Here is a 17,836-nt window from a genome sequence, read left to right on the forward strand (position 1 = left end):
TTACCTCTGCATGCTCGCTTCCTTTTTTTGGCCAACATATTTGAATGGTTACGATAACGTCCACTGAGAATACTTTTTCCGAATCCCACGGTACCTGTCTGAGCACGCCAAGTCTCTGTCAAAATTTGAGATCTTTCGAATGTAGCTTTCATGTGCATAAAGGTTCACGAGGTCTGCATATCACTAGGTTAATATAGCTGCTGTCTACCATAGATGTTCATGAAACACCCACTAATAACTGTTTAGGGGACCTATAATCACGAGAAATGAATCTACCTTTTGACTTTTGTGTAGCCGATACTTGGCCTTATAAGACCGAAAGTCTACACATTATGATGTATCTAGAACCTTTTATTAACCGGAAGCTTTTATCGCCTTTTACCTATGCATTACTCGAAGTAAGCACGTGATTCCTGGTTATCTATTTCATGTTATTGTCAACTAATTTTGCTGATCTACAATTATTGGCCTCTGTATGAGCTAGCGCTGTGTGCCTTTTATTTCTAATGTAGTCCCTGCTATTAAATAGTTCGTGCAATTTGAAGCAGTTTTGGAGTGAAAAAAATAAAATGTCCAATTGGCCGGTAAAATTTGAAGTAGATTTAGATTAATTGACAGAATTAGTCCCGTGTGTTTACATGTTTATTGAATTAAATTTCTCTAGGACATCACCAGACCAATAAGAATAATTAACATAAGGGAAAAATTGAAGGGACAATTTGCATTGGATCAACTGCTGATTTGGGTGCTCTAACTAATATTAGTTGAATTAGATTAAAATTTTCCTCCTCCTTTCTAGTTATTTAGGTATTCAACGAATTTTTTGGTCTTGCTTTTACAGTTTAGAATTAGCTACATTTTGCTTATGTTTTTTCAACTTTAATTTTAACGGACACATGAGCCGAAGAGAATTTGATTAGTTTTTCAAATTTAATTTACAAATGAATTTGATTAGTTTCCCTTGCCAAAAAAATCTGAAATAGCTAAAGATTTCGTGTACATTGGGGTCGCAATTTGGCTCCTGCAGAACTATTTCGGACTCAAAACTGAACATGTGCTACACATTCTCAATTTCACTAGTACGGACTTCCCAAAACTTGGCAAAGGCTAAAACCGCATTGGCACTAAAGATGCTCCAGCCAACAAATTTCTATTTCTGCTTATTTCCTCACGCGGCAAGAAATCGCATATCGATGGCCACATCACAGAGCTATTAAAAACCAAATGAACTAATGCAATTAAAAACCTCCAACATTAACCATAATATACAGCTAGTACTATCACGTCCAGTCACGTCCAGTTACAAAGCAAAAGTTTTAAACCAAACAGGGCTGTCCAAATAACTTCTGGAAACATAAAGGATACAGCGAGTAATTATTGTTACAAGCTTGGGCAAGGCACTAGTTTTAAAGTCTCATACAAAGGAACTAAAAGTCCCAACTCAACGTCTTACAAATTGAGAACCCAAGAAACAATCCCAAGTCTCGACTACTTTCCATCGGGTCCCCACTGAGGTACACTCTCCAAAGAGTACAACTAGAACTCTTGCATCTCGCGACTGAGACTGAGGAATGTCTTTCGCCACTTGTCGTCCTGGAGTGCCAAAACTGCAGCGAGCTTAGCCCCTTTATCGAGTGATGGTCCAAATGATTCGACGACCTGGACTGCCATATCGACATCAAATTTCTCCTTGTCAGATGCTCGGCGACCCTTGATGTGTAATTTAGAATTCGCTAGGGAGGAGAGGGAGTTGGCACACTCGACGAATGGATCATTGGTACTTCGACTTGACTTGCTTCCCCGGGATGCACTTGGGAGCGAGGTTGTCGCCCCTTGACTGCTCGAACCTCGCTTCACTCCCACAATTGGTGATTCCTCGTTGAAATCCCCATCCATGCCCACGTTGTACATATCATCACCAACGGGCGAAGTGAAAGTCTGCCCACGACTATGCCCAACTCGCTTGCGTGGATTGTAAACTGAAGGCGGAACTGAAGAGGCTTGAGCTTGACTCCCTGTGGCGGTTTCTGTTTCTAAGATCTCGTGCAGGATTGCATATTTGTCGACGCATTGCCCGAATCTGAAGTACCTATAATCATTATTCTCCTGTTTCAAAGACAAACCAAGGAAGGTTAAGACAAATTGAATATTGACATATGATTAAAAAAGCTTGTGCAAGGACAAAAAATAATAAAAGATTCCATATATGCTCTCCTTTTGGACAATTGTTCATAACATTTGTGACTTCCCTCCCCCGAAGGACAGAAATCAGCCCTCCTTAATGCAGCCCCCCTTAATGTCCTATATCCATATCTTAAAAATTGCAGCCCCTCCTGAATGTGCACGCATACAGAGCTAAACACAAAGGCTATGGCAAGGATGGTAGAAATTAAGAACAAATGGTAGATTATATTCACGTCTTGATAATGTCAAAGCTAAATGACTCCGACTTAGTTTGACTGCTATTAGAATAAAAATTTGATAAGGAGTTATTACAATTATAATTTCTGGTTTTCTCTATGCAGGAAGATGGTACATTTTAACAGCCAAGAAATAGGAAAAGGACATCACCAAGAAGTGGCATATGGAATTTAGATATGTGAAACACCATTTAAATAGTTGGAAATGAATTATAAGGTCGAATGGAAAAAATACCAGGCACAAATTGTTCCATTGAGACTCTTCAGCCAAGAAGCACCTCCTATTCTCGTCCCAATCAATACCAGTTTCGGCAGATTGGCGCAGCCCTTTAACTTGGCAAAGGCACGCCAAATCCTCTTCTCTCGTCCGAATTTAGAATGGTACACACTTCATTCGTACTGCTTCCCCCACTGCGAATTCAAATGCGCAGCAAGCTTCATCCAATTGGCCTTAGATGAAACGTTTGGATTCCTCTCCCCACTCCTTTTCCACTCGACGAATGTCATACAGAAATGAATCTCCATATTTGCATCCCAATGGGCCTTCACAGCGTTGGGGTCACGTGGCATCTAAATGAGGAACCAAAACGACGGTAAGCATTAATAAAAATCTGAAGTGCTGGAAGAAGAATCAGATTACAACAGATAGGCAACTTTAACAATTATTAGAATGTGGATGGATCAAGCGTTGGCAGCCAAGAAAGCAGAAATTGGCAAATGCACTCGTTTGTATTAGTTTGGCTCATCAAACCTGGTTTAGCAAGCATTTGCACCCCTTAAATTCATATAGCGAAGTACTAACGATGTTTTTAATTAGGACAAAGTGATAGTCTAAGAAAAGGCTGTTGAAATCAGATTAAGATTACTATGAAAATCAGATATAGTCCAAGATTGACCTGCATTCATGGTCACATACCCCATAAGTATGCTTACTTATTGAATTAAACTAGCATGGGCAGCCAATAAATGTCATATGCATGCCAAATATAAGTACACAGGAAATGAACTTGGCAGCAAAACAAATTTTTAGTTGAGATAGATGAATCCCCTGATGTGACTGCATAGGTTTTTTTTTTTAATAATTAAAAAACTTACTCTGAAGTAGTTGACAAGGGACTAGATGTAGTCGTTCGAGTCTGTGACGGAGTGGACAGATGAAGCTTCGGAAAGACGGGCTGGAGTATTTGGACCGGACAGTGATCTCCTCCGCTTGTTGGGCATTTACTGGTGCTCTATCACTGTCAAAAGGTCATGACATGCATGGACTTCAGACCAGATCATAAATTAGCAAATTCAAATTCTTGCGCCTGGTAGATTGACTGCATTAGTTTGGAGGTAGTATTTGAGAAATGTCAGACGACATAAATGTGGAGTTGCTACAACAACTAGGTTTCCAATACCAAAAAATCTATTAGTGTGTAATTGCAATCTGTTGGGGCATGTATGTGGTCCTATTGTATTTCTTAATATGGCCGGCTATAGATGCAAGGTTTGGCAAAACTCTTGTTATATAAGCTATAAATCAGACTTCTAGTAATGTAGCTGGTTGTATGACATTTTTAGGGCTGTGATTATTAAGACACTTCATAACATTTGGACTGTCATTGGGTTTACTTAGTTCACCGTAGCAAAACCATGCATCAGAAACTTTTGGACTGTATTTGGTATCTAACCGAATGATAAACCAGTCCAAAGGTTTATGAGACATGATAAATGGATTACAGAATCGTAACAAATGTATGAACAAGCATGGAAGATGGAGATTCCAGCAGGTATGGCGAATGAAATCCCTAACCTGTTTACTCAGCCATATTGAAGCCACCGTAAAATCAGATAAATAATAAGCGAAATGAGAACGACATAATCAAAGTTGTACCAGCAGCAAGGAATTCATCATATAAGCAATTTGGCAGTATCGAATATGCTTAAGTGCTGCATAATTACTCTGATTGGGGAATTAATTTCCAAACCCAAAAGTTGCACCTGATTATTAGAAATTATTAAAAGTTAATCATGAAATCCAAATTCTGGCGAATTATATTTGGGCAACTTTTTCACAACAACGACACAGGCTAATATATTTGATCCAATTTCATAACCAACATCCTATAATTTAAGTCGATAAATTAAAGAAACAAAAGAAGTCCAAGACTGTATAGATCTGAAAATATTAATGATTGTTAAATGACTCCTGTACTATAGAAATTATGAGTGAGAAATTTTGCACCAGAGGGATATCATACTAAAGATTATCCATCACAAACACTAGACATGGATCTACCCTGCACGGCTGACGAATTAGTTTTTCCGTCGAAGAACTCTACCCCGTTGTTTTGAGAAGCTCGCAAAAATGATAGGCAGAATCTTGAGACATCGACTAAATTAAGTGCCCAGTTCAAATTATTAAAATGACTCAGGAAAATTTTTTGTTCCAATTGCTGACAGGAATTGATATAAACAAGATGCATACCTGCCAAATCTGACGATTGCCCTGGTACGAATTTGGCCTTCAAATCAAGCCTCAAATTATTGGATTTCTTATTTCTGCGTTCGGTCTCTGCTTCCGTCTACACTGCCCGGCGCCGGCGATCTGGATGTATCCTTCTTCGTTGAAACCCACCGTACACAAAATAAGCGCTTAATCCACTCGCAATTAACGCGGTACCCACTTTTACTTGTTCCCACCAGAAGCGGATTCCGTTGGCTATGGGTGACCTCTTCTGCAAGAGGAGAGAGACGTATAGGGAGGTTTTGGAAGGACAAAAAAATTAAACGAAGAAACTTGGTGTCGTTTTGTTATAATTCCCAACGGGAGGATACGTCCAGACAAATCATGGGTGTCTTCACCTTAATGGGATATTAAATTCGCTTTTCTGAACTCTTCACGTGATGGAGGAATTTCACTCCGTTTAATGAGTTTGTGGGGTCAACCAGCAAATGGTCCGGGCAAAATCACAAAGGCAACTTAGAAATGTAGTCTGACGTGTCCAAACACTATTTTGAAATATTGTTTTGACAAAGTAAACTAAGTAAAGTAAAACCACAGTCCAAACGGAGCCAATGTTTCAAATAATGGGTGCATTGGGCTGATTGTTGAATTTGGATTTAAATTGTGGGATGTACTTGTGTTTAGAAGTGGCAAAATGGATTCATATCCACCAATCCATCCATATAAACCAACCTTAAATGGATTTGAATGATCCATATAAATTCAATGGTTTTAAATGGATAACCAATTATGTTGGTGGATTTAAATGGATTATCCATCTTATCCATATACATCCATTTAACTTAAAAAATAGAAAACACATTTATAAAAATGTGAGATAAAATCTTGTGGGACTGTCTATTCTTTTCTTCATAACTTCCTCATATGTCAAATTAGTATTGTGAGATCATTTATTTTTTTCTTCATAACTTCCTCACATGCCAAGTTGTCAATAACATTAATTGCATTTTATTTGCTTCTAACTCCTAGATTTCTTCCATCCTTTTCAAAATTATATTTTAGTCTCTACTCTTGTTTTTTTTAATTAAATTCTCATGTAGTAATGATTGCAAACATTTATATTCTTAAGTAAAGAAAAAGCGAGAATGCATCATGCAGTGTCAAAATAATTTTTATTTTTTTAATTCTTTTATTTATAAAAATAATTTTTCTAACGAGTGTCCCCGCAACATTGGTTAAGATATGTAAATGATACCTTTTTTTTTCCAAATCCTCATACTTGCAATCCCTCTCCCCATATCACATAACCCAACTATCAAAAAAAAAAAAAAAAGACACCTAATTTACTAAGTAATATAAGTTAGCTTGTATATCAATGGTATAATAAGGAGTTTCATACATTTTTAGGTATTACGTGCATATGTGATGAAAATATTTTACTTATCAAATAACATAAGATTTTTTATTAGAACTCCACTTTTATTCAAGACATCACTCTTGAACAGGAGTGCAAAAAATTGGAAACGTAAACTTCTTTTTACTGTAAAGCCGTATTCAATTCATTCAAAAGTTATAAAAATGTAGCCAAGTTCTTAATTGTTCATTACTTTACAAAATGATACTTAAAGTAATGACGAAAGGTTAAATTGACTACAGCAGTTAAATTTTCTTGGAACTAAACTAATTTTATGAAGTACTGAAATAGAGTAGTAGTACAAGCATTTGTTATTACCAAAAGGTTTTAGGTGATTTAAGAATAGAACTTTCGAAATTTGTATTTTTTGGAAAAAAAATATTTGGATCTTAAATTTAGGATTTGACAGAGTAAATGGATAAATGAATGGATCATGGTTTACACTATCCATTTAAATGACATCAATTTAGATCCATTTATTAAATGGTTTTAATTGGATTAGATCAATTTGATTCACTATCCATTTAATTAAAATCTTTTATCAATCATATATCCATTTTGTCACTTCTACTTGTGTTTATTATTGGCATTATTTTTCAAGTAAGACAAAAAGACGTGATTTTATGGTCGTGATCGTATTTTTTATTTTCAAATTTGGACTGGTCAAATCTAAAATCGGCCAAAGTCACTGAAAACCGGTTTTTTCTTCTTTTCTTTTCTTTTCTTTACAAAAACCGACGAAGTCCCTGAAAACCTTATAGCTAGTTTGTGAGTTGAGGATAGAAAAGAAAAGAAGAGAAAGGATAAGTTATGTGAGAAAAGAAAGAATAAAAAAAAAATTTGTAAGCTTCCATCAGTTTTCCTTCGCTTTCCGCCCGTTTTGGTCAGAAAATTTTTGCACTGTAGCAACGCTTGGCTTCTCTTCAAGATCCGTTCGTTTCTTTTCTTTTCCGTCTCACTAAACTCTCCCAAACGTGAAAAGTTCACCTTTCCCTTCCTTTCTTTTCTATTCCTTTGAAATCTGAACTCCCAAACTAGCTATTAAGTCCCTAGGTCACTTCTCCTCTCATTTCTCCCCTCCATAGCCGTGCGCCAAAACAACAAAGCCGCCCATCGAAGCGAAGCCGACGACCATCGCAGTCGGCCTCCACTCCATTAGCGTTCAAGCTTTAAGGACAACACCGGCTCTGTCCAAGGAGAAGAAATTAGCGACCTCTCCACCATTCAGGCTTCAACGACAGCCTCCGGCGAATCTCCTGTCTCCACTCCGTCAAACGAAGCCAACTTCTACTCTTCCTTAGGTAAGTTCTTTTATAATGACAAAGGACTGCTCCAAATCGGTTTAAGAGGCAACATATTTTGGAGTTCTATTGCTCTTGTTTTCCTGTAGAAGAGGACGTGGAGATAGTGGCGGCGGCGTGGCGGTGTGGGGGTAAAGGGAATGGAGTTGGTGGGAGGAGAAAATTTTGAATTTTATAAATTCCATACATGATTTCAGGAAATTAGCTCCATTTTTCTTGGCCAATTCAGCTTTTTTTTTTTTGAGGTTTTCTTACCTTAATTTGTGAAATTGCCTATTCTGAAAATTATGCTACGACGTCATCTCCACAACTTGTACCATGTCATAAGACGAAAACCCTGTTGCTGTTGGCATTCTTCAAAACCCCTTCACCCAACTCAATTTCGCCTTCGCTTCTCACTGTCTCCCCATTCTCGCTCTCTCTGCTCCTCCTCTGCCGCCGCGGGCGCCGCTGGTTAGCCTTCTCTTTCTTTTAACCGCCGCACTCTGGCCTTGTTCATTTGAACTGAAGATATTTTTCAGAAAATATGTTTGTCAATTTTCTTGTTTTGATTGGATACTAGGCTAAGAAAATGTTTAAGTTGCTGTTGCCTTCTTTTTCTCCACTAGTCTCAGAATTTGTATTTTTTTTCTAATTTTTTTAAAAATATTTTATTTTTACCTTCTCAAACTCTGTTGGGGCTAGGATTGCTTAGGCAATGTGGACAGCGACCTTCAATCTTCTTCAAATTTACGAGAATGTTTCTGTGGCAATATTATTATTTATTGTTTTTACCCCAACTTGAATATCAGTTTTCCTTTTTTCCTCTTATACTCCAATTTCGCTTCAGCCATCGACCTGTCTCATTGCTAAATTTTATTGTTTTTGTTCCATTAACTACCGCCCTAAATGGTTTTCCTACTTGTCCCAGTTAAGTATTTTTTTGCAAGTCTGAACTTGAATGGCATGGTTTTATTAATTGAATATCTCTAATATTGCCGCCAGTTTTAATTTTCTGATTAATTTTGCTGCAGAAATCAAACTTACATTGCAAAACATGAAGGACAAAGCTAACAAGGTAAGAGGATAAGTTTTTTCATTACCTTGAATAATCGCATTTGTGTCTTATAACTTTTATGCTTTTATTGTTTGACCGTGGTGTTTTCTGTGCTGCTGCCCTTGTTTATGGCCTCTAGATTCCATGTTCACAATAGTGAGTTGTGATATATAAGCCCTTTTTAAAAAGGGGACTGCAAAAGGTCGTAAAATTTGCCAGGGAAGGTAAGAAAATGTTCAACTATCTCAAAAGGGCTTGCAATGCCCATGCTCTATTTACAGTAGCCTGTTTTGGCAATATGTATAAGTTTTAATGTTCAGAGATTTAATCTCACACAATTAGAGCTAAATTGCAGCAAATTACCGAGGGAAAACTAATAATAGGGAGCAAGTGATGACTAGGATTTCATTCATAAAAGAAACAAATCCAACTGGGAAATTGGATGGAAAATATTCAAGAGTTAGGAATTACTTGGAGAAGAAGAATGAAAAGCAAGAGCTCATCAGCGCAGCTCACTGTTCTCACAAAATCAGAAAAATCTTCAGAATGCCTTAAGGGATTAACACAGTGTCTATATAAGCAAATCCTAGCTAACTATGCATCATTGCTTATTACCAGCTACCAAGTGGGATGCTACAAGTCTGCCTTCTACCCTCCTAACCATCCATCACTTGGGACCTTAAAATGAAAACTGAGCTTCCTCAGCTGCCAACTCCACTTGAGGCGTGCTCCTTTGCTCCTTTGCTCTTTGCTCTATGCCTTCACATTTCCTCAATCAAAGACAAAATTAACTTGTTTTGTTACTGAAATTATCTAGCCTGCAGTGAAGGGAGCCCTTGGAGAGTCCAAACGGCTTATTGCTAAGTAATATAATCAAGTTGATGACACATATTTCTGATTTTTATATGCTTTGAAATTTATTTGGTGGATGTAGTTTTATCTTTGTCCTTTATTTTCTGTTCATAATGCGGAGATATGAAAATTTGAAACCCAAGTTTTTCTCTCATGCTATGTCACGGTTTTCGAGGATCTGAGTTTTCATCAAGCAAATAGCATGTGAATATTTGTAAATGTTAAATATTTGCAGTGCAGTGCTTAAATTTTGTGTTTTTTTCACGATATTATGGGTATGATGATTGTGATGGCACCTTTCAGGCTGCTCAAAAGACGAGCTCACGTGCTCAGCAGGCCCAAGGCGGAGAAGATGAGGGATTGGATCCAACGGTTGCTATTTCTTTGCTTTTCCTTTTTTTTTAGTTGTGTCTTTGTTTAAGTAGTTGTAAGATTTATACTTATATTTATTCGTGCTTTGCAGCAATACTATGAAAATAGGCTGAAAGCACTAGAAGCTGAAAAGGAAGCTGGAAAGAACCCATATCCTCACAAATTTTTTGCCTCAATGTCAATTCCTGAATTTGTGAATAAATATGGAAGCTTGGAAAGTGGGGAGCATCTTGAAGATGTTGAAGTGTCATTAGCAGGTAATGGAGATATTATAAGATATTGGTGTTAGTGATGGTCAGTCTTTTTTCATTTTTTTGAATGTTGATAAAATATAGTTGGCATTGGCAGGACGAATCATGAACAAACGATCGTCATCGGCAAAATTACTTTTTTATGATCTCCATGGTGGTGGTGCTAAAGTTCAAGTTATGGCTGATGCAAGGTACTCATGTCCATGGTTATTTTTTATCTTCTGGGAGGAAAATGTTGGGTTAGATTCAAAGATTTATGTTTCAGAAATTATAGACCTTCTAGCTTGAATTGAACATCAGATGTTTAAGCCTTAATGCATGAGTGGTTGCTTTGAACAACATACTCAAAACTTGTATTTATGTGACACCATTGACTTTCCAAATCTCAATTGGGATGAAAAACATATGATATTATCTTTGTTTCTGATGCTTTCTACATGCTGTAAATTTCATATAATTATTCTTATATCTGGCTGGATCGTTATGAAACAAGGAAAACATAAATTCAGTCTCCTGTTTGAGTTCCTGTGGTTGTTGAATACATGAATGTCAACTTTTGTCATGCTTTTCATTACATGCTTCTAAATATCTAGCAGAAGGTGATTTGTGAATGATAGAGTACAGTTAGCCTGAATTAGCCTTTTGTAATTTTTAAATCGTAAATTTTTATTGGTTTTTAAGGTTGGTAAGGGCTCTTATAGTAAAAGGAAAAGCTGATTGTTTCTGCTTTGCTTACTTAAGCAAGTGACTAATAGTGTCAGGGAATAGTTAACTTGTTCAGTACTTTGTGTTTGTAGATATAGTGAATTGACTAGAGCAAGTGGATACTGGGGTTAGAAGATAGTTAATTTCATGGCTTAAGTGAATACATTCTTGCTACTTGTCTGGTTCCTTTTGTTTATTTTTCTTTATTTCACCGTATATGACTACTTGTGCAATTAGACTTTCCTGTGTCTTATTTTTCACTTGACCATGGTTACATATGCAGGAAATCGGATTTGGGTGAAGATAATTTTCCCACATTTCACTCTGGTGTTAAGCGTGGAGATATTGTTGGTATTGTTGGATTTCCAGGTTCGAGACAATCTCCACTGTTAGTGGTTACACTTTCATGAATAAAAATTGTTTTTCTGTCTTCTTCTCTTCAAAGTATTTTTGTAAACTCATTCCCCACCCCCAAAACAAAAATAAAAAGGTCATCATTTTAGGAATGTTTGGATTTCTGAGCATTTTTTAACAAGGTATTTTTAGCTGTTTATGTCATAGTTATCTTCAGTGGAGTCTATATGTTATTTCTGTCGAATCATTCCTGAGGAAGACCTGGGATGTTTACAAAGTTTTAATCATTACAATTGTCTCCAGAAAGCCCAGATCCTGTTTTCACCTATATTACTGAGTACCTTTCTGATAGAATGTTACAATTTAAGACTATAATTGACACCATCTTGCTGGTTTCTTCGATGAAAAACATTTAGTATTGTGGCTCATCTTAGAAATGGAGTTACAATGTCGAAAGTGCATGTTTTTGAGGTTTTTCAACAGTACAAACTCAAACCATAAAAATGTACTTGAACTTGGTATATGTGTTGCGGTGAATGTTTTTCTTTAGGCATCAGTCTTTTTAATTGAAACACTTAATGCTGTGTGGATGACATCATTGTGATGTCGGGTAGTGTGGGATTGAAAAGTCATTGTTTTGTATTTTGTAAACTATGTCTGATTTGAAAGTTCCATGATCTAAGTTGTGGTTCCTCTTTGCTTTATTAGGCAAAACTAAAAGGGGAGAGTTGAGTATTTTCCCAAAAACATTTGTAGTTTTGTCCCATTGTCTTCATATGATGCCACGGCAAAAGCTTGCTTCTGGGTCGGATAACACTAAGGTAAAGGCATATGCTTCTTGTAGCTGTCGAGTTCTATTGCTGTGTCTTCTTAACAATTGAATTTGTTTAATCTCAGAAAACTGATCTGTGGGTCCCAGGAAGTGGGAGGAATCTCGAGTCATATATATTAAAAGATCAGGTCCGCAATATTTTTTGCAACTGTTTAAAGTTGATGTATCCCCTCTTCTGGTTCTATCTTCTCCAACATAACTATGTTTTTTGATACTAGGAAACACGATACAGACAGCGTTATCTGGATTTGATGTTGAACTTGGAAATTCGTCAAATATTTAAGATTCGAGCTAAGATAATCTCCTATATCAGAAGTTTTCTTGATAATCTTGATTTCCTGGAGGTAATTTGGGTGCAGTTGTGCCAAAATTTACCTTGTTTGATCTTATAATCTTGGCTCTGATCCCTTAATTCCATTACAATGCACTATTCTTCACATAAGGTTGAGACACCCATGATGAACATGATTGCTGGGGGAGCTGCAGCACGTCCTTTTGTGACTCATCATAATGAACTGAACATGAAGCTGTTCATGCGTATTGCACCTGAACTTTATCTCAAGGAGCTGGTTGTTGGTGGACTTGATCGTGTTTATGAGATAGGAAAGCAATTCAGGAATGAGGGAATTGACTTGACACACAATCCCGAATTTACTACATGTGAATTCTATATGGCGTATGCTGATTACAATGACCTGATGGAGCTGACTGAAAAAATGCTCAGTGGTATCTGGCATTTCATTACTTTCATTCTTCTTTTAGAAATTTGCTCACTTTCTGAAATTTTTCTGGATCAAAATTCGTTTGCTTGCTAAACAATAATGTGTTGCTTAGGAATGGTGAAGGAGCTCACTGGGGGGTACAAAATTAAGTATCACGCAAATGGACAGGAGAACGATCCAATTGAGATTGATTTTACCCCTCCTTTCAGGTCTCGACTTGTTTGTTCTTTTTCTGTTAAGGCTAGGCCTGTCCATCCATATATTATTATTTAATTCAACCCTTTTTTAACTTCTTCAGAAGGATTGACATGATAGATGAGTTGGAGAAGATGGCAAATCTGAATATACCCAAGGATCTCTCAAGTGTTGAAGCTAACAAATATCTGTTAGATGCATGTGCAAAGTTTGACATCAAATGTCCCCCTCCCCAAACAACTGCTAGATTATTTGATAAGGTAAATACTGTTTCTTTGCGTATACATTATGCCGCAACAGATTTTCAGTTGTCTTGTCAAAAAACAAGTGGCATGTACGCATTCCATCTTTTAGGCCATTTAACTTATCTTTTACATGCTCTCAATGTTTATAGTGAATAATGGATTCTTTGTATCTTTACATGGGAACCTGAGATGGTAATTGATTGTTTGAAAGAGGAAATGAATGTTAACATTAAGCACCCCTGACATTGGAAGGGGGGGTTTCTGTTTGTTGACAACTTGTATTACAGTTAAATACTGCTTTTGTTCTTTTACTGTCAATTGTTTCTCTTTTAGATGGTTGTGTTTCAGCATTCTCTTTATATCAAACTCATCATATTCCTTGAGGGCATGTGAATGACTGTTTTCAAATACGTAGCATCCTTCCAAAATTTGCCACTGGAAGCAATGTTAATTTGGAACTATAGAGTGATTTAAATCCTGCATGTGTTATGTCTCAGGCAGAAATGACAGTTTTAAAATGTGTATCATCCTCTACAAATTGTCACTGGAAGCAATTTTTATTTTGAAGTCAAGAATGATTTAGATTCTGCATGTGTTACATTTTAGGCAGATCTCCCCCTCCCCCCTCTCTCTCCACCCACACTACACACAGACATGCACACCACCCACCCATATCCATTTCTAACTTCTTGGATTGCAGCTCGTCGGACACTTTCTGGAAGAGACTTGTGTCGACCCTGCTTTCATAATCAACCATCCGGAGATAATGAGTCCGTTGGCTAAGTGGCATAGGTCAAGCCCAGGCCTGACGGAACGGTTCGAGTTGTTCATTAACAAGCGTGAAGTATGTAATTAGCTTGACCTTCCAATTTGAGATTGTTCTGTAGTAGTAAAGGTAGGGACTATTTCACTATCTCAGTATTTTAGTCTAATATTTGGAAATTTACAGCTTTGTAATGCATACACTGAATTGAATGATCCCGTTGTACAACGGCAGCGCTTCGCTGACCAACTCAAGGTACACGAACCTATTATGGAGTTGGCTATAATGGTTTTTCAATTAGACATCATATGACAGCACTTTGCCGCCATTTGCACTTGAATTTAGGACCGACAATCTGGTGATGATGAGGCAATGGCTTTGGATGAGACCTTCTGCACAGCTCTCGAGTATGGGCTACCCCCAACTGGTGGATGGGGGCTCGGTATTGATCGGCTTGCTATGCTACTGACAGATTCACAGAATATCAAGGTCTGTACCTGTTTACTCACATGACTCTGCATGTCACGTGTATCTGCTTTTGTTTATAGCTTAGCTTTCAATCTTGCTATCTTTTTGAATCTGCTTTCCTGGCTCTCTTTTGTATCCTTTTGTTGGGTCAGGAGAGAGAAGATTTGAGGGTTTTCCTCTTTTTTGGGAAGGATATCTGTGGTTCTTGTTCGGACAGAAGCTCTTTTTCTCGAAAGATAGGCACTTGGACTGGGCTTAGTGTATGGATGGTTATTTTCTCAGGTTGGGATTTGATATTCCATGATGCTTTTGGAGGCTCCAGCAAACTGAAATTCACAGGGACTAGCCGATTTTGTTTAGACATGTTTGCTCTGCACCAAATTGTAGAAAATAAAAGAAAAAATAACTAGGCATATCTTCTTGGAGATGTAGGTTGTGAATAGTTGAAGGACCGAGACACGACTTTTTCACCAATGAGAGGGTTATTCTTGGTATGTTTGGGCTGTGGTTTAGGAAGTGCAGTATACGTTGGTGGTTGTTTAGAGAACCTAGTGTCTGATTTGAGGTGGGGGTGGTGCTTAAGGCATATTTGTGCTGTAAATTGATAAGCATTTGGGCAGAATGAAGGAATTGTAGCTGACAGAGATGTTTAAATAAGCATCCATTGTCTTATTATTGGCTAATTTATCATTAGACCCGTAGATTCACTAAATTCCAGAGGCCTCCCTCATTTTTATACTGACAATCAACCATGTAAATATTGTGCTTTCGTCTGGCTTAAGACTTTAGGTTGTAATTGCTTTGGTTGAATTGAGTTGCAAATGGATAAGAGTAATATTGATTTTAGTGGAGGCAAAATAGCAGGTTCCTGCTCAAGCAGAGGCAAAATAAACTTTCACATTTTTTTCCCCTAGCGTGACATAAGATCGTCACTATGGCTTTTCTTTTTTTGGTTGTGTCAGCATACTTTTATATTTCAATGGCCCATAGGCATCAGCCTATTTAATTATGTACTCTCACATTCTTTTATTACCTACAATAATCAGCCTTGTTTTGGGTTTTTAAACAGGAAGTCTTGCTCTTTCCAGCTATGAAACCACAGGATGAGCCTTCCTCTAAAGAAAGGTGCTTTGTCTATTAACTCAGCCTTGGCTTTGCTATTTTTTCCATTTCCTCTCTGGTGCTTCTTGTGTGGTTCGGCTTTGATGATGACACTGAATATTAGCTTAGATGTAAGATTTTCTTCGTACCTTAAGAGGAAACTGAGATTATTTGACACAATTTGTGTTTTGTATATTTATTTTTCTTCAAAATCTTGGTAGGTCTCTATACTGTTGAGTACTTAGCTGATAATAACACATGACAATGGCAGGGCTTCCATTCCCACTGATTTTAATCAACATAGATAGTCTTCATCGTTTGATTCCTATAGTACTAGTTTTACTTGTACTTGTTTTCAGTTGTTGAGGTTTGTCAAAGCAATGCAGTAAGATTCTCAGTCAGCTGTGCATGAAATTGTGTTATCAAAGGTACCCTTTTGCAGCACAGTATTGACTTCACCCATGCACTAACCAATGTAGTAGCTTTTTACCTTTTCCTTGCCATTGAAGATGGCAGGACTTTGATTCCGAATGCAGAGTCTGTTTTTGTGAAAGAGATGGCCACATGTTCTGCAATTATAATACCTGGAAGAGCAGGGGTTGGAAAACTTGTGGCCAGGAAAGTTTCGGTGTTGTTGCTAAAATAAACGATAGGATTTTTATCTTGACTCCTTTTGGTGTTTCAGTTCGAGTGCCTCCACCTTTTTGAGACGTGTTTCTTTTGGTTAATTTTTAATTGATGTTGGTCCAAGTATATGCTACTTGCCTTTTGTGCTGTTTTGATAATTTATGCTGTGTCATATTCCTAAAACAGTCAAAAGAAGGCTCAGGATGATTCAATTGTGGCTGCGGACGGATCTGCTAAGGCTTAGGATGGACCGACTAAGGATGGGCCAGCTACAGAAGGTAAGCGTTCTCTCACGCCAAGCTTTATCATGAATTACATTGTGCCTAGGGCATAAGCTTCTTGTTAGCTAGGAGTATTAGAGACAATGTGAAGCTTTTGCCTCGATGACTTATTTGTTGAATTCCGTGTGATTCTTGTTGCGCCCTTTTTCTTGTCTTTAAATTGTGGAATGTGGAATATTTGCATTTTCAACTCGTCTCCTTTCCAATGCAGCTGCCTAGTGATTCGGACTCCATTCTTCCATTCAATGCCACCGAATCTGGATCACTATTTTCAAGAAATGTCAAACTCATTTTTGGTGCCAAACGTGAAAAGACTATTGACTATGCAATGTTGTAACTCCATAGAGTTAGTTTGGTGATTCACTTTCTTTTCTTTTTTTTATCAGACTTTTGAAGTTAGTTAATTAAACCTAATCCCAAATTTAACCCTTGAGACAAACTTGGGGACTTAACTACCCAACCTCCAAATTCACTTTCTTTTCAGTTAATGATTTTTTCATGGTAGATTTGTTGGAGGAATTATCTATTCAGGGTAGAAAAGAGGGATAATTTTGCAAACCTCCCCTAAGGTTTTTTATAATTGTAGAGAGCTCCTCTCAGGTTTTAAAAATTACATATATTTCCCCTATTTTACTATTTATATAACAATATTGGTCCAACAAATTAGATTTTCTCTCAAAAATCTTAAATTGCCCTTTTCTACAAAAGTAAGAAAGAAAAACATAATATATTCAATTATTTTTTTTGCACTTTGTACAAATCAACAAACTTAATCCCCATCAATCATTTAATCATAAGTTCCAAATCTAAATAGTTGTCAAAAGATCTCAAAATGTATATATATCATCAATGCTTGTCATACAAAAAATTAAAATTAAAAGACAAAAAATACACACAAATACCATTGACAACCAATTATATGCCAAAATTAAATTTCAATGTCCAAATGACTTTTCAATTCAAATTCATCTAGTCTAAAATCACCATCACAACTCTTTTATGACTTTAAAAGTATTAATACCTCAAAAGTAGAAAATAAATTTTATCTCGATAATAAAATTATAATAAAAAATTTCTCATTCAATGAAAGAAATTCTCATGCAATTATTGGCATTTTACAAAAAATTTTCTCCACAACAAGCAAAATATGATTAATTTCACATCTTTGGTTCTTTTTTCTATTTCAATAATTAATTTTATTATTTATTTCTCTATTAATACGAGCCCCTTCATTTCCTTTTAGTTTGATATATAATTTGCTCCCTCTGGTCAATTTTGCAATGTCAATTTGTTAATATTCATAAAATAAAAGATAATAAAAAAGGGTATAGTATATTAATTAGAAAAAAGGAGCAAAAATAGATAAGAGATAGAAAAATAGATTTTTTTCTGTGTTTTATAAATCTATTGCTTTAAATTGAGAATTGTCTATCAAGTGAAGGGCATTT

General features: G+C 36.7%; 2 protein-coding genes across 4 annotated transcripts; one reads left to right on the plus strand and one right to left on the minus strand.

The window, feature by feature from the left end:
* Positions 1-1,225: 1,225 nt before the first annotated feature.
* On the minus strand, positions 1,226-2,791 carry LOC140010872 (uncharacterized). The gene is made up of 2 exons (XM_072058447.1): positions 2,656-2,791; positions 1,226-2,106 (listed from the first exon to the last, which is right to left on the minus strand). The coding sequence occupies exon 2, from the start codon at positions 1,909-1,911 to the stop codon at positions 1,537-1,539; it is 375 nt and encodes a 124-aa protein (XP_071914548.1). The 5' UTR covers positions 1,912-2,106; positions 2,656-2,791; the 3' UTR covers positions 1,226-1,536.
* Positions 2,792-7,358: 4,567 nt separating this feature from the next.
* Positions 7,359-16,892, plus strand: LOC113701829 (lysine--tRNA ligase). Of its 3 annotated transcripts, XM_072058952.1 has the most exons (19): positions 7,359-7,584; positions 7,674-8,037; positions 8,598-8,641; positions 9,776-9,844; positions 9,936-10,101; positions 10,193-10,286; positions 11,084-11,169; positions 11,863-11,975; positions 12,052-12,114; positions 12,205-12,330; positions 12,430-12,712; positions 12,821-12,917; positions 13,007-13,163; positions 13,849-13,992; positions 14,098-14,166; positions 14,257-14,400; positions 15,449-15,504; positions 16,294-16,385; positions 16,600-16,892. In XM_072058952.1, exons 2-18 carry the CDS (start codon positions 7,872-7,874, stop codon positions 16,349-16,351), a joined length of 1,935 nt encoding a protein of 644 aa, XP_071915053.1. In that variant the 5' UTR covers positions 7,359-7,584; positions 7,674-7,871; the 3' UTR covers positions 16,352-16,385; positions 16,600-16,892. The 3 variants fall into 3 exon arrangements, 2 of the variants coding, with proteins under 2 accessions (XP_071915053.1, XP_027078456.1); XM_027222655.2 differs by lacking the exon at positions 7,674-8,037 and having other exon boundaries at positions 7,361-7,584; XR_011818294.1 differs by lacking the exon at positions 7,359-7,584 and having other exon boundaries at positions 7,762-8,037; positions 13,849-13,996; positions 16,600-16,700.
* The last annotated feature ends 944 nt before the right edge of the window (positions 16,893-17,836 follow it).

Source organism: Coffea arabica, chromosome 7e (genome assembly GCF_036785885.1).
Source record: "Coffea arabica cultivar ET-39 chromosome 7e, Coffea Arabica ET-39 HiFi, whole genome shotgun sequence".
Lineage (NCBI taxonomy): Eukaryota > Viridiplantae > Streptophyta > Magnoliopsida > Gentianales > Rubiaceae > Coffea > Coffea arabica.